The 15,737-nt window shown below is 36.8% G+C and overlaps 1 protein-coding gene across 2 annotated transcripts in view; it reads left to right on the top strand.

Moving 5' to 3' along the window:
* LOC127845243 (splicing factor 3B subunit 3-like) overlaps positions 1 to 15,737 on the top strand; it is a 179,385-nt gene that overhangs the window by 11,699 nt on the left and 151,949 nt on the right. For both annotated transcript variants that reach the window (XM_052376052.1, XM_052376051.1), the window contains exons 7-12: positions 9,100 to 9,212; positions 10,332 to 10,394; positions 11,169 to 11,347; positions 12,013 to 12,178; positions 13,924 to 14,019; positions 15,183 to 15,255. In XM_052376052.1, coding sequence (XP_052232012.1) covers positions 9,100 to 9,212; positions 10,332 to 10,394; positions 11,169 to 11,347; positions 12,013 to 12,178; positions 13,924 to 14,019; positions 15,183 to 15,255 — 690 coding nt within the window. The remainder of the gene's footprint in view (positions 1 to 9,099; positions 9,213 to 10,331; positions 10,395 to 11,168; positions 11,348 to 12,012; positions 12,179 to 13,923; positions 14,020 to 15,182; positions 15,256 to 15,737) is intronic.

Genomic DNA, 15,737 nt, shown 5'->3' with positions numbered 1-15,737 from the left:
CCTAGGATCATGAAACTTCATAGGTACATTGATCATGACTGGCTGATGACCCCTATTGATTTTCAGGTCACTAGTTCAAAGGTCAAGGTCACAGTGACTCAAAACAGTAAATAGTTTTCGGTTGATAACTCGAGAATGCTTACGCCTAGGATCATGAAACTTCATAGGTACATTGATCATGACTGGCAGATGATCTCTATTGATTTTCAGGTCACTAGGTCAAAGGTCAAGGTCACAGTGACTCGAAACAGTAAAATGGTTTCCAGATGATAACTCAAGAATGCTTACGCCTAGGATCATGAAACTTCATAGGAACATTGATCATGACTGGCAGATGACCCCTATTGTTTTCAGGTCACTAGGTCAAAGGTCAAGGTCACAGTGACTCGAAACAGTAAAATGGTTTGCGGATGATTACTCAAGAATGCTAACACCTAGGATCATGAAACTTCATAGGTACATCGATCATGACTTGCAGATTACCCCTATTAATTTTCAGGTCACTAGGTCAAAGGTCAAGGTCAGAGTGACTCGAAACAGTAAAATGGTTTCCTGATGATTACTCAAGAAAATTTAGGCCTAGGATCATGAAAATTCATAGGTACATGGATCATGACTGGCAGAGACCCATATTGATTTTCAGGTCACTAGGTCCACGGTAAGGTCACAGTGACAAAAAACGTATTCACACAATGGTTGCCACTACAACTGACAGCCCATATGGGGGGCATGATGTTTTACAAACAGCCCTTGTTACATAAGAGTTCTTGCAGTTTGTTCTTTTTTTCATGGCTATACCTCGGATACTACACAAGATTTCAACATGAAGCTTCATTAATGTATAGATATCAATAAGGAGAAGTGCCATGCACATGGACCCTAACGCTAGGCTTTCTTAAATATGAGTTACAGTACAGGCAACGTGTACTTTGACAAACGCCACTCGTCGCGGTGTTCATTTTACGGTGTTCGCTTACCAAACGACCCCCGCGATGGGTGTTCAGATCAAATATTCGCGGGGGCCGTTTTCAATAAGGTGGACACCGCGAATCACCGCGGACCCATTATATCTACCGCGGTGTTCATCGTGTTCGCTAAAAATAAAATAATTAAATATAAACGTAAATTATTGATCCCTTTCATTTAAAGCGGGTATAAACGTTGTTGTCAAATATTTATGAATTTATATAAAATGTGTAATAAACTTATTATATATATATTTAAATATAAATTAAAATAAAAGTTAAGAAGAACGTGTCGAAAAATGCGAAATAAGCCAGATATTTAATTCTGAAATTTAAAACGGCTGTACAGCCGAATTCGCTAGCATGTAAACCATACATGTACGATGTGAATCTAAACTTAGTTTAACAGTTTATTTGAATTCCTGCAACGATATCTATTCATACGACACACGAACACTAACTCCGATCCTAATGCAAAGACGAATGCTTCGGTTATTGTAGGAAAATATGTACGTCACAATCGACTCGGGGCGCTAATTTTCTTTGCTGCATTTTATGAAATTCGGCTTTAATGTGTAATTTTTCTTGCCTATTTTGTGTTATTGTAACATATTTTATCAATGTATTACAATTACGATTAAACACATATAGAAATCGTATATACCCGCTTTAAAGCGTTAATGAATACAAGTAAATATAGTCTATTTTTATGTACATGATGGTCGAAGGATATTTTAAGTATTTAACGTAATATTATGCGCATCTAACAATATATGCAATGTTTATAGGTGTCTATCGCAACCGTCGGTTATTTTTTGGTGTTGTCACTTTACATAAACTTATATCTATGAATGCAGCATCAACATTCTAAAACGATATCCCGGAAAAATCAAAAAATCATTTGAATATCAATTGTACTTTCGTTATGATTCGGGCTACGATGTGAACCTAAATTTCATTTTAGTGCAGATTCATTCATACGACACAAAGACACAAATTTGTTTTACGGATCATTTCGGCTTAGAGGACTGAACTGTCATGAAAAATATCGAATATTATATTTTTTTTATTAACCACTGGAAGCAAGACGAGTTGTAGATAATTGGTCAGTTACCATATTTTAACTAAATATTTTGACCAGTTTCCCTTTTTCAGCTCAATTCAAGAGTCGAAAATGCGCATAATATCAATCTAAAACATATTGGCGACAACAAAATGCGGTGTGTTCTATCCAGAAGCCCTGGCGGAAAATGTATGGCGTGACAGTGTTGTGCCTAAGGTTAATGAACTTCTTCGCCGCCAGGGTAGAGAGGAGAGACGAATGAGGAGAGATGCGGGCACATCTGCCGACATCAACGGGTACATGGAGGACCTGCACGGCATGCTTCCCGAGATAAACACCTCATGCGACACTTCGCTTCTGTCGCTTCTGAACAACAGCATGTGAATACTTCTACTGAATGTAAATTATGTAAATACTGTATATATTTTTCTGTCGCTTCTGAACAACAACATGTGAATACTTCTACTGAATGTAAATTATGTAAATACTGTATATATTTGATATTCACTGTGCATTTCGAATAAATACCGACTTTATAATGTTGTTGTTATATACAGGATTCTATCTATTAAATAATGCAATGTTATATGCTAAGGGGAAGACGCAGGAAAAACAAAAACAAACAATTAATTCAACATGAACGAATATCACGAGTTGTTATCAAATATTCATAACCTGATATGTAAATTTATAACCGGTAACAAATCTTTATAAATAATAACTAACTTGAAAACGAAGGATGACATGGGCTACGTTAGAAAGTAAATATTGATTAGATCAATATAAAATATCTTACATCAGATATTGTTCACAACTCACCAACAACAGCATGTGAATACTTCTACTGAATGTAAATCATGTAAATACTGTATATATTTTTCTGTCGCTTCTGAACAACAACATGTGAATACTTCTACTGAATGTAAATTATGTAAATACTGTATATATTTGATATTCACTGTGCATTTCGAATAAATACCGACTTTATAATGTTGTTGTTGTTATATACAGGATTCTATCTATTAAATAATGCAATGTTATATGCTAAGGGGAAGACGCAGGAAAAACAAAAACAAACAATTAATTCAACATGAACGAATATCACGAGTTGTTATCAAATATTCATAACCTGATATGTAAATTTATAACCGGTAACAAATCTTTATAAATAATAACTAACTTGAAAACGAAGGATGACATGGGCTACGTTAGAAAGTAAATATTGATTAGATCAATATAAAATATCTTACATCAGATATTGTTCACAACTCGCCATGCAAAGCATTGAGAACAAGCGGAAATGTCAGCAGAAAAAGTCGGGAAGAAGCACAAAAAGTTACAAACGAACAAAACAAACTCTAACAAAAATACCGCATGAAAGAGAATGATCCGGAATATCATTCTCTATATACATGCTATATTTACTAATTTTGAACTTCTTTCAAAGATCTTAAAGAACTTTATTTCAACAAACGAGTCCAGTGCTGAAATGGAAGAAACCTGAAAGACACAAAATATAATCTGTTAAAATACATGTATATGAATAGAAAAACCCAACAGTTAACGATTGCAGTCGTTGCAATCGACAGTTGACAATTTCTAAATTTCGTAGCATACTGATGCATTACGTTATTTCAGACAGTACAGGCGGACGCAAATAAATTATTTAATACTCACTTTCTTTATAACTCGATATGTGTTGTTAAAAAACGGCGATTGAATTGCTTAACACCATACCAGTTAATAGACTTGATGATCTAAGCGCTTTAATTACGTTTCCGACTTTACGTGCTGTCCGAATTTAAAGTGATGGGCATTTTGTTACTGTTGAATTGAGCTGAAAAGAAACGGGTGAAAACAATAAGTTATAATGAATGTGGTATCTGAAATTATCTACAACTCATCTTGTTACCGGTTGTTTATAAAAAATATTTATTATTTTCGATATGTTACATGACTCACCCATCCCTCTAAGCTGAAATGATCCGTAAAACCAAATTGTGTCATTGTGTCGTATGAAAGAATCTGCATGAAAACTACATTTAGACTCGCATCGTACATCGATTCATTTCTGTCGTAAGTTGTCAAAACGAAAGTACGGTTGATATTCAAATGGATTATTTTTCTTTTCGGGATATTGTTTAATTATGTTGATGCTGCATTAACAAATGCAAGTGTATATCGAGCGAAAACACAAAAAATAAACAACGGTTACGATACACACCTACATTGTATATTGTAAATACTGTTAGTTGCCCATAATACCACTTTAAGTACGCATACATTTGCACATACATGTAGTTTATTATGTTCATTTGTACATTGTACATGTACATGTAAATTTAAAACTCTTGAATGACCATCGCAGACAGGTATTACATGTATCAATGGCCGCGCGGCATTGCGGTGATCACGGGTGTTCCAGTTAATGATGACGTGCAATCGCGGCGATTTCGGGTGTTCGCCGAACACCGCGGTCAGTAGCGTGTCCGCCCCCCGCGAAATGTCACCCATCGGGAAAATTGAACACCGCGGACACGCGTTTTTGTCAAAGTACACGTTGCCTGTACTGTATTTCCCTTTGTTTCTTTTAGTTCTGAACTCATCCATAAATGAAATATATTTATTAGGGGATATCAATCCAAAAAAATTGCTTTTCTTTTCCTTTGATATAACTTGTCTGAACAAACTGATGGCAATTGAAATATTATGCATGTACAATGATAAAAAATGTGTCCTTCATATTTCCCTTCAAAATGGTTTGTGCGTTCAAAACAAAAGTGTCTTACATGTTGTAGAGTTATTGGTAAGTCATAAAACTATGTTGGTGAACAAGGGCAGAAGTTGAAGTTCAGCTCATTGAGAACAGAGGGTGTCAAATTATCCTTCATGCTTAAGCTGTTGTATGATCGAAGAAATGTACGCTATTGCTCAGATCTATTATACATGTTACAAAATAGAGCTGGTACAGAAGTGAATTTTGTATGTTTGTTGTTGTTTTTAAATCCTTTTTAGCTCATCTATTTTTGTTGGAAAAAAAAGCTATTGTCATCACCTTGGCGTTGGCGTCGGCGTCCGGTTATGTTTTGCGTTTAGGTCCTCTTTTCTCAGAAAGTATCAATGCTATTGCATTCAAACTTGGTACACTTACTTACTATCATGAGGGGGACTGGGCAGGCAAAGTTAGATAACTCTGGCATGCATTTTGACAGAACTATGTGCCCTTTTTATACGCCCGTATAAAATACGGGACGTATTATGTGAAACCCCTTGGCGGCGGGCGGAAGGCATCACTTTGTCCGGACTCTAATTCAAATTGTATTCATCCGATCTTCACCAAACTTGGTCAGCAGTTGCATCTAGTTGATATCTAGGCCAAGTTCGAATATGGGTCATGCCGGGTCAAAAACTAGGTCATAGGGTCAATAAGTGCATTTTCAAAGGGGCCACTTTGTCCGGACTCTATTTCAAATTGTATTCATCCGATCTTCACCAAACTTGGTCAGCAGTTGCATCTAGTTGATATATAGGCCAAGTTCGAATATGGGTCATGCCGGGTCAAAAACTAGGTCATAGGGTCAATTAGTGCATTTTCAACGGCGCCACTTTGTCCGGACTCTAATTCAAATTGTATTCATCCGATCTTCACCAAACTTGGTCAGCAGTTGCATCTAGTTGATATCTAGGCCAAGTTCGAATATGGGTCATGCCGGGTCAAAAACTAGGTCATAGGGTCAATAAGTGCATTTTCAAAGGGGCCACTTTGTCTGGACTCTATTTCAAATTGTATTCATCCGATCTTCACCAAACTTGGTCAGCAGTTGCATCTAGTTGATATCTAGGCCAAGTTCGAATATGGGTCATGCCGGGTCAAAAACTAGGTCATAGGGTCAATTAGTGCATTTTCAACGGCGCCACTTTGTCCGGACTCTAATTCAAATTGTATTCATCCGATCTTCACCAAACTTGGTCAGTAGTTGCATCTAGTTGATATCTAGGTCAAGTCCGAATATGGGTCATGCTGGGTCAAAAACTAGGTCAAAGGGTCAATTAGTGCATTTTACTTTGTCCGGACTCTAATTCAAATTGTATTCATCCGATCTTCACCAAACTTGGTCAGCAGTTGCATCTAGTTGATATCTAGGCCAAGTTCGAATATGGGTTATGCCGGGTCAAAAACTAGGTCACAGGGTCACTTAGTGCATTTCAAGCATTAAGCATGGTGTCCGCTCTCTAATTGAATTAGTTTTTTTCCAATCTTCACCAAACTTGGTCAGAAGTTGTATCTGGACAATGTCTAGGTCAAGTTCGAATATGGGTCATGCCGGGTCAAAAACTAGGTAACGGGGTCACTAAGTGCATTTCAAGCATTTAGCATGGTGTCGGCTCTCTAATTGAAGTAGTTTTCATCCGATCTTCACCACATTTGGTCAGAAGTTGTGTCTAGACAATATCTAGGTCAAGTTCAAATATGGGTCATGTCGGGTCAAAAACTAGATCACGAGGTCACTTAGTGCATTTCAAGCATTAAGCATGGTGTCCGCTCTCTAATTGAAGTAGTTTTCATCTGATCTTCACCAAATTTGGTCAGAAGTTGTGTCTAGATGATATGTAGGTCAAGTTCAAATATGGGTCATGGTAAAGTTATCAAGTTGTCCAAAACCTTCAAACGGGCGTATCTTGTGACAGTTTGGCACTCTTGTTATACTTGTTTTGTGTTTAGGTCCATTTTATTCCTTAAGTATCATAGCTATTGCTTTCATACTTGCAACACTTGCTAACTATCATAAGGGGACTGTGCAGGCAAAGTTATGTAACTCTGACTGGCATTTTGACAGAATAATGTGCCCTTTTTATGTCCCCCACTATAGTAATGGGGGACATATTGTTTTTGCCCTGTCTGTTGGTTGGTCTGTTGGTTGGTCTGTTTGCGCCAACTTTTACATTTTGCAATAACTTTTGCTATATTGAATATAGCAACTTGATATTAGGCATGCATGTCAATCTCATGGAGCTGCTTATTTTGAGTGGTGAAAGGTCAAGGTCAGAGGTCAAATATATGTGGCCAAAATCGCTCATTTTATGAATACCTTTGCAATATTAAAGATAGCAACTTGATATTTGGCATGCATGTGTATCTCATGGAGCTGCACATTTTGAGTGGTGAAAGGTCAAGGTCATCCTTCAAGGTCAGAGGTCAAATATATGTGGTCCAAATCACTTATTTTATAAATACTTTTGCAATATTGAAGATAGCAACTTGATATTTGGCATGCATGTGCATCTCATGGAGCTGCACATTTTGAGTGGTGAAAGGTCAAGGTCATCCTTCAAGGTCAGAGGTCAAATATATGTGGCCCAAATCGCTTATTTTATGAAAACTTGCAATATTGAAGATAGCAACTTGATATTTGGCATGCATGTGTATCTCATGGAGCTGCACATTTTGAGTGGTGAAAGGTCAAGGTCATCCTTCACAAGGTCAAGGTCATCCTTCACAAGGTCAAGGTCATCCTTCAAGGTCAAACGTCATATAGGGGGACATTGTGTTTCACAAACGCATCTTGTTATACTTAGAAAATTGAAAAATTGGTCAAGTTTTGTGTTTAGGTTCACTTTATTCCTACAGTATCAAAGCTATTGCTTTCATACTTGCAACACTTATTAACTATCATAAGGGGACTGTGCAGGCAAAGTGATGTATCTCTGACTGGCATTTGGACAAAATTATGGGCCCTTTATACTTAGAAAATTGAAAATTTGGTTAAGTTTTATGTTTTGGTCCACTTTACCCCTAAAGTATCATAGATATTGCTTTCATACTTGGAACACTCGCAAACTATCATAAGGGTACAGTAAAAGGACAAGTTGCATAACTCTGGTTGTCATATTTACGGAATTATGGCCCTTTTTTCACTTAGTAACTTTGAATATATGGTTAAATTTTGTGTTTCGATCCACTTTACTTTTAAAGTATCAAGTCTATTGCTTTCAAACTTCAAATACTTTCATGCTATCATGAGGTTACTGTACCTGGCAAGTTGAATTTTACCTTGACCTTTGAATGACCTTGACTCTCAAGGTCAAATGATTAAATTTTGCTAAAATTGCCATAACTTCTTTATTTATGATTAGATTTGATAGATACTTTGACAAAACTACTTTTTTTTCTTTTTTTTTTTAAAGATCAATTCACAAATGACCACCACACCCTCACACTATACCCCTTCCCCCACCCCCCCAATTTTTTTTTGATATGGTTAAAAAACACAAATATTTATTTTTATTATTTTATTTTTGAAATACCGTCCAACCATCGCACCCAAGAATCCTCCCCCCCTCCCCCTGTAATTTTTGGCAGATAATGTAATAAATGTCCACACCCCCACACTATTCAACCCTCTTCACTCCACCCCTCGGGCTCCCTCCTTTGTGATTGATATTGAGAGTCCCATCACCTTTAAAAAGAAAATAGATGAGCGGTCTGCAACCGCAAGGCGTGCTCTTGTTTTATTAGACTTGAGCAATGAATCTTTTGATCATTAAACAATTGTGTATTATACTATTCAGTAATAAATGTTGTAGCCATGACCTTACACAAAATATAACTGTTAATTAGAAAATACAAATTCATAGAGATGATGATATTCCGTGTTTCACCTGATTGTTTGTGATTACACCATTCTGTTCCTGATCTATGCATCTGCTTTAGAGTGGAAACAATATGCAGTGTCAGCATCATGCCACTGTAAAGTTTCACATGAATTAAGATGACAATTCTAGTATATGCAACAGTCATCATTAAACGCATTAGCTGGGCTCTGAAAAAATGGGTCTTATTAAATGTGCATAAAGTCTGCACAGGCTAATCAGGGATGAAGCTTTCAGCTTGTTTTATATTTTGATTAAAGGAGGTCTCTTCTTAGTGTAAATACAGTTCAGGTGGAAACTAAAGTGTCGTACCTTAATAGCCTGTGTGGACTGCATAGGATAATCTGGGATTACACTTTACGCCCATGCAGTAAGCACCATTTTCGCAGAGCACAGCTCAGTTGTGAATTCTGTTTTCAGTGCCTGGAGGTGCAGACGGTCCCAGCGGTGTGCTTATCTGCTCAGAGAACTACATCACCTACAAGAACATCGGGGACCAGCCAGACATCCGCTGTCCCATACCGCGAAGAAGGGTAGGGGCTTTCTTGCAGCTCACTGTGGTTTCATGACAGGTTTCTGCAAAAACATGTGATATGATATCCAAATATAAGATTGTTATGTGAGAAAATCCAGTACAATCAATTATGAAAAAAGTTGCTTATTAGAAAACTAGGTAAAGTTAAGTCAATCACCCATTGAGAAAATAACTGAGTGAACGCTGACTGTATTTATAATGAAAAGATTATGAAAATATCAAATGCATTTAACACCATGTAAATGGACAGGTATTTCATAATGTTCAGGCATTTATAAGTGTTTCATAAATGGCCTTATTATAATGAAATGTAATATATTTGGCTTAACATTTCTTTCATTTTCATGGATTACAGTATTTTCGTCTCCGGAAAATGACTTGAAATAAGTCGTGTGGTTTTTGCAGACTATTGACAAAATTTATAATGAAAATGAGAATAGATACTTCTTCTATTTGTTGTCATCCAACTTAATTTATGTTTGCAATGAAAAACTAGATATTGTGAGGAAAAAAACCTGATATTATAATCATGGTGATTTGAAGACCAACAGGCAGTTCAGTGTTTATGCTGGTGTATACTGAATGATCGCTTAAAATATTAATTTATCCCTAGTTATGTACTGCATAGAAATGATGTTCTTCCGTGTTTCACCTGAATGAATGTGATTACAACTTCGTGAATTCCTGATCTATGCAGTGAAATATTTCTTAACTCGTGGTAAAATATTATTTACTTAAAATCTTTCCAAGTGCTGTAAACCAAGGCTTTTTTCTGATTTGAGGAAAGTGCCTGGCCATCCATTTGGGGGAAAAATTATCGACAACTGAGAAAGGGGATTTTTATTCCAAACTTGTCTTGAAATTTTTGGAAAATTGGTTCATTTGACAGAATTTTTTTAGGGGAAAGGGCTTTTCTCTTTTAAGGCCCTTGCTAAAGAAGGAAAAAAGTGCTGTAACCTATGTGTATTTTGAGTAATGGCAACAGGGCTTACACTAAGGTGAACATTTTGGAAGTCTTTTATCTTTCTTCTTTGCTGTATGTTCACATAATATTACTAAGTCATTAATGTAAACGATGTAATGGTGTACAAGCTTGACTTCTCCAGGTGTGTTTTAGAATGATCTGGATGACCCAGAAAGGGGGATGCTGTTTGTCTGCAGTGCAACACACAAAACAAAGGTAATATGAAATATTGATAGCATTTGAGGACATGTTTACTATGGTTTAATATTGTACGGGCATACTGAATTGTAATGTTATAATGTTAAAAAATCAAGGCAAAGCATTTAATTTCAGATAACAAAACCTTTTTTATTTTAGTCCATTGTTACTTTAAATGCTATTAAAACATGTAATTTTCTTACTTTGTCTTCTTTAGGAGTAATGCTCTCTTATGTTAAATTCTTTTAGCACCTGGATGTGTTCCTTAATATAAAACAGTGTCATTGAAATAAAGAGCTTCGAGGTATTGAATAATTTGTATGCCCCCGGTAGGGTGGCATAAAGCATTTGAACTGTCCGTCAGTCCGTCCGTCTGAAAACTTTAACATTGGCGATAACTTTTGCAATATTGAACATAGCAACTTGATAATTGGCATGCATGTGTATCTCATGGAGCTGCACGTTTTGAGTGGTGAAAGGTCAAGGTCATCCATCCTTCAAGGTCAAAGGTAAAAAAACAAATCCAAGGGAAGTAACAAGCTTTAAAGGGAGATAATTTCTGTTTATCATTTGGCAAGTACAGATCATTTTTACAAGGGAAGTAATATTTGTTATTATATCCCTTTAAAAAATATTACTTTCCTTGTAAAAATTATCTGTACCTGCCAAATGATAAAACAAATCATTAATAAATCGAAGCAGCGCAGTTGGGGGCATTGTGTTTCTGACAAACACATCGCTTGTTTCACTAATATGTAGGTCATTTGTATATATTCCACTGCTTATTTTCAGTCCATGTTCTTCTTCTTGGCCCAAACTGAGCAAGGGGACATTTTCAAGATCACCTTGGAAACGGATGAGGATATGGTGACAGAAATCCACCTCAAGTATTTTGATACCATCCCCGTGGCAACCAGTTTATGTGTGCTCAAGTCTGGGTTCTTGTTTGCAGCCTCAGAATTTGGCAATCAGTAAGATCATTTGTAATGGTTGAGTATACAGGTGTAATTGTAATGTATTAACCCTTTACCATTTAGATATGTATTTTGATGTGTTTGTATTCCCTTAGAAAGTTAAATTTAATTAAAGACTTTTTACGAGATTCAAGTTTTAAAGGCTCTATTTCCAACCCTTAGATACTGATGAGCAGCAAACAGCATAAAACATGAACAGACTGTGAGTTGCTAGCAGGCTGTTCTGGTTTAATGCTGTTTGCACATAGCCATTTTCACATTGCTTTTGAGAGGGAAAGGGTTAATATATATAAAGTTTATGAAGTGAGTGGTTGAGGTTCCTGTGCTCATCCAATACATTCAACTGTATTTAAAGTTTACCTGGTTTACTATTAATCTGGATTTTTGTACATCTTCATTTTGAAAATGAAATAGAAAATGGCTGTAAAAACACTAAGAACATTAAATAACATATTAAAAGTAATCCAAATGATGGCACTAAAGTGCGTTTTGTTTAAACAAAAAGTTGACATTCAGCTTAATTCCTGTTGCACAAAGATACATTTCAGTCATCTAGAGCAATTCAACATGACTCCCAGAACATACACAAGTCTCTTGTGTTTTCTTACACTGCATAACTCTGTTACTTATTCTGGCATCATGTATTCTTGTTTGTTTTTCAGCAACCTGTATCAGATCGCGAGATTGGGTGACGACGATGATGAGCCTAGGTTCAGCAGTGCCAGCCCGCTAGAGGAAGGCACCACGTTCTTTTTTGGGCCCCGACCTCTCAAGAACCTCGTCATGGTGGATGAGATGGACAGTCTCTCTCCTATCATGTCCTGTCAGGTAATCTACTCAACCCATTACCTTTAAGATAATCACTTTGACGCTTGTGTTGTCCCTTTGAATTTAAATAACATGAAAACCCTTTCTTACTCAGTCTTCGAAATTAGCTTTGAAAAGTTACATGCCAGTCGGGCCAGTTACTTAAGAATTTTTACATGCCCAACATATTTTTTACATGCCCAAACTTATTTAACCAAAATTATAACAAATCACAACATTTTAACACTTACATGCTACACATAGTAAAGCAGAACATTTGTTTCAATAGTAGTGAATACAACTACATCTAATCAGTCACTAGAATTAAGACGGTCGATCGTTACACCAGTGCTCTTAAAAAGAGCGTTCTCTGGTGTCCTGGTACCATTTCTTGGCTTCCTTTTTCTCTAAATCATTGTCAATTTTCTATTTTGGAAGTGCTTTATCGGGCTTAGCCCCATCAACATACCTAAAATTGAATTTTTGTATGTGCCCGGCAGTAATTTTACTCGCCACGGGCGATCGGGCGTGTGCTAATTTCGAAGACTGCTTACTAGATGCAACTTTTAAAGCTCAGATTTCCAACCCTAAGATACTGATGAGCAGCAAACAGCGTAAGACTTTGAACATACTGCCAGTTACAGGCATGCTGTTCTGGTTTTATGCTGGTTTCATTTAGCCATTTTCACTTTGGTTCTGAGTGGGAAAGGGTTTGCACAAAGTTTGAAATGTTGATAGGCACTGTTAAATGTATAATTCACACAGAAAATGTGTTTTTGTAAACAACCTGAATGATGATGTTGTTATCCCCCGCCATAGGCGGAGGGATATTGTTTTGGCGTCTTCCCGTCCGTCCGTTCAGAGCCATATCTTGGAAGTGCTTTGGCGGATTTTATTGAAACTTGGTATGAGTATATATATGGATAAGAGGATGATGCATGCCAAATGGCATTGTATACCATCTGTAAATAACGGAGTTATGGCCCTTTGTATCTTGAAAAAAATGCTTTATTTGTGTGTCCTGAGCCATATATTGGAAGTGCTTTTGCGGATTTCATTGAAACTTGGTATTAGTATATATATATATATATTATAAGAGGATGATGCACGTCAAATGGCATTGAACACCATCTGTTAATAACGGAGTTATGGCCCTTTGTATCTGGAAACTATGCTTTTTTGAGTGTCAAATATAACCCTTTTGTGTCCAGAAGCATATTGGCGGGGGATATCAATTCAACGAATTTGCTTGTTGCTGTCTCTTCCATGTATCTTGGGGGCACTCTGTAGGTGCCAGATTGTGCATTTGTTGTTTCTTTACTTGGTTTATTCATACATTAGTTACATGTCCCGGTTGTTTTGAATGTCATTGCTTTATTTAGTAATACTAATGCAGAAAGATTTATCTTTTGTTTAATGTAATCCAGAAAAGTGAATCAAAAATAATTGGTCATTACTTAAATTATCATTCAGCAATGAAACACGTTATTCTTGTACCAATAATTTCCTATATATGCAGCCATAGTAGCTCCATACCAGTCTTTGCTGGTCTGGTCAGGAGCTAACATGTCTGCTAACAAGATTACAAAACCTTGGGTGACTAATATGCCGACAGGGTTACTACTCACCAGCCTGCTCGGTTGCATATGTCATAGTATTGATTTTCTCATGATTCAGTTCATATGTTACCCAATATAACCTCTCCATGGTCTCATTGCTGTCATCTTTCCCATGTATGACCCAGTATTTGTTTCATTTGTTTTCAGATAGCTGATCTGGCTAATGAGGACACGCCTCAGCTGTACAGTCTGTGTGGACGTGGGCCCAGGTCATCCCTCCGTGTGCTCAGGCACGGCTTGGAGGTGGGTTATGTCTAGTCTAGTCTGGGAATTCTCATCACTTTTATTTGACACCTACAAGCAGTGTTTTTTTTTCACCACTTTGGGAATAGGGCCAGGTCTCTTTGGATTGGGAAAATTTGCGGCGTTTTGACTAAAATTGGGAACTTAGTGTTGTTCTGCTAAAATGCTTCAAAAGTGAGAATACAAAGTGTTTTCAGTATTATATTTACTAGTGTTGAACTTATATGAATGGGAGATGAACAAAATATTGAGATGTAAAAAAAGCTAACCAAGGAAAAGTGTGATTTGGAGAACAGACTGCCTTGAGATGACTTAATTACGGTAAATAACTGCAAATATCGAAGTGCACACAAAAATCTAGGGTATAAACAATCCTGTGTGAAGAAAAAAATTTTGGAAAAAACTGCATGATTTGAAAGATGTTTTTAGAGTTAATGACTCCTTAAACAGCCTACATTGTATAAGGGAAAACAGCCATGCTATTGGATACTCTAGACATTTTAGATTGAAACTGTTGTGTGTGTTAAATATTTCAATATGAGAGAGAATAGTTTCAAAAGCTGTATATTGTGTTACCAACAATCACTAGTGTTCGCATGATAAGCAGTTTTTTATGATGCAACATAGAAATGATGCTAAATTTTCATGTTTCACCTGAACTTGTCATGATTAAATCCACGTGGCCTGATCTGTGTTGCTTAATTATGTATTTAAGCACTAGAATATACACCAGTAGAAACATCTTGCCTATATCATTATGTTCATATTTTTTGCTCATACAATGTTTGCTTTTTAATTTCACGATCTTACCTCAACTTGATACCTTGTCACACAGGACTCACAATTGTGATGATGTATATGGGTCGTTGTCTGTGAAAAGGGGGTTTAATGCATGTGCATAAAGTGTCATCTTAGATTAGCCAGTGTAGTCAGCATAGGCTAATCAGGGACAACACTTTCCGCTTAAACTGGTTTTTTGCTAAGAAGAGACTCTTTAAACGAAAAATGTCATAAAAGAGGAAAGTGTTGTCCCTGATTAGCCTGTGCGGACATTACTACCCCCTTTTCCCAGAACACAGCCCATATACATATGCAGTTGATTTACAAGTTAACACTTAACAAAAACCTTGTGATTCATGGGGCATGTTTTGTTCATTGTGCAGGTGTCTGAGATGGCGGTCTCTGAGCTGCCCGGTAACCCCAATGCCGTATGGACAGTCAAGAAACATGCTGATGGTAAGGCGTATCTTATAATACAGGCCTGGTAGGCTCCCACTATGCAATAGGAACAGGCACATCTATAACAAACATTCCGGGATGGGGCTGGAGGGTAATGTCTTTTCCTTTGTTTGAAAGTCTTAGGTTAAATGAGTGTAAATACTGTGTAAACCAATATTTTCTTAACACCTTCAAAACTTGTAATTCAAACATGTAAGCCCTTCAATTATTATTTTGAAGCGCTCTTCCTAAAAAAAGTCAATTATTTGCTGGTTTGTTACGTACAAAAGCTTACTTGCCCAAATTGGAAAATTCTCTGACTGATGTGCCTTCATTCTAAATGCATTGCTGGTTGCCTGGCCATTAACCCTTACTTTGCAGGTACTAGACGATCACAGTTCCATGTTGTGTCACAGTTGAATGGGCAAATGATTTCAATGTATGTTCTTGAGTCTGTGCAGCCTTGACCTTGTGGGGTAGCTCTATCATGGAGTGACTCT

This window comes from Dreissena polymorpha, chromosome 9 (genome assembly GCF_020536995.1).
Source record: "Dreissena polymorpha isolate Duluth1 chromosome 9, UMN_Dpol_1.0, whole genome shotgun sequence".
NCBI classification, from domain to species: Eukaryota; Metazoa; Mollusca; class Bivalvia; order Myida; family Dreissenidae; genus Dreissena; species Dreissena polymorpha.
Note: the sequence above shows the minus strand (reverse complement) of the source record. Positions and strands in the feature narration are given on the sequence as shown.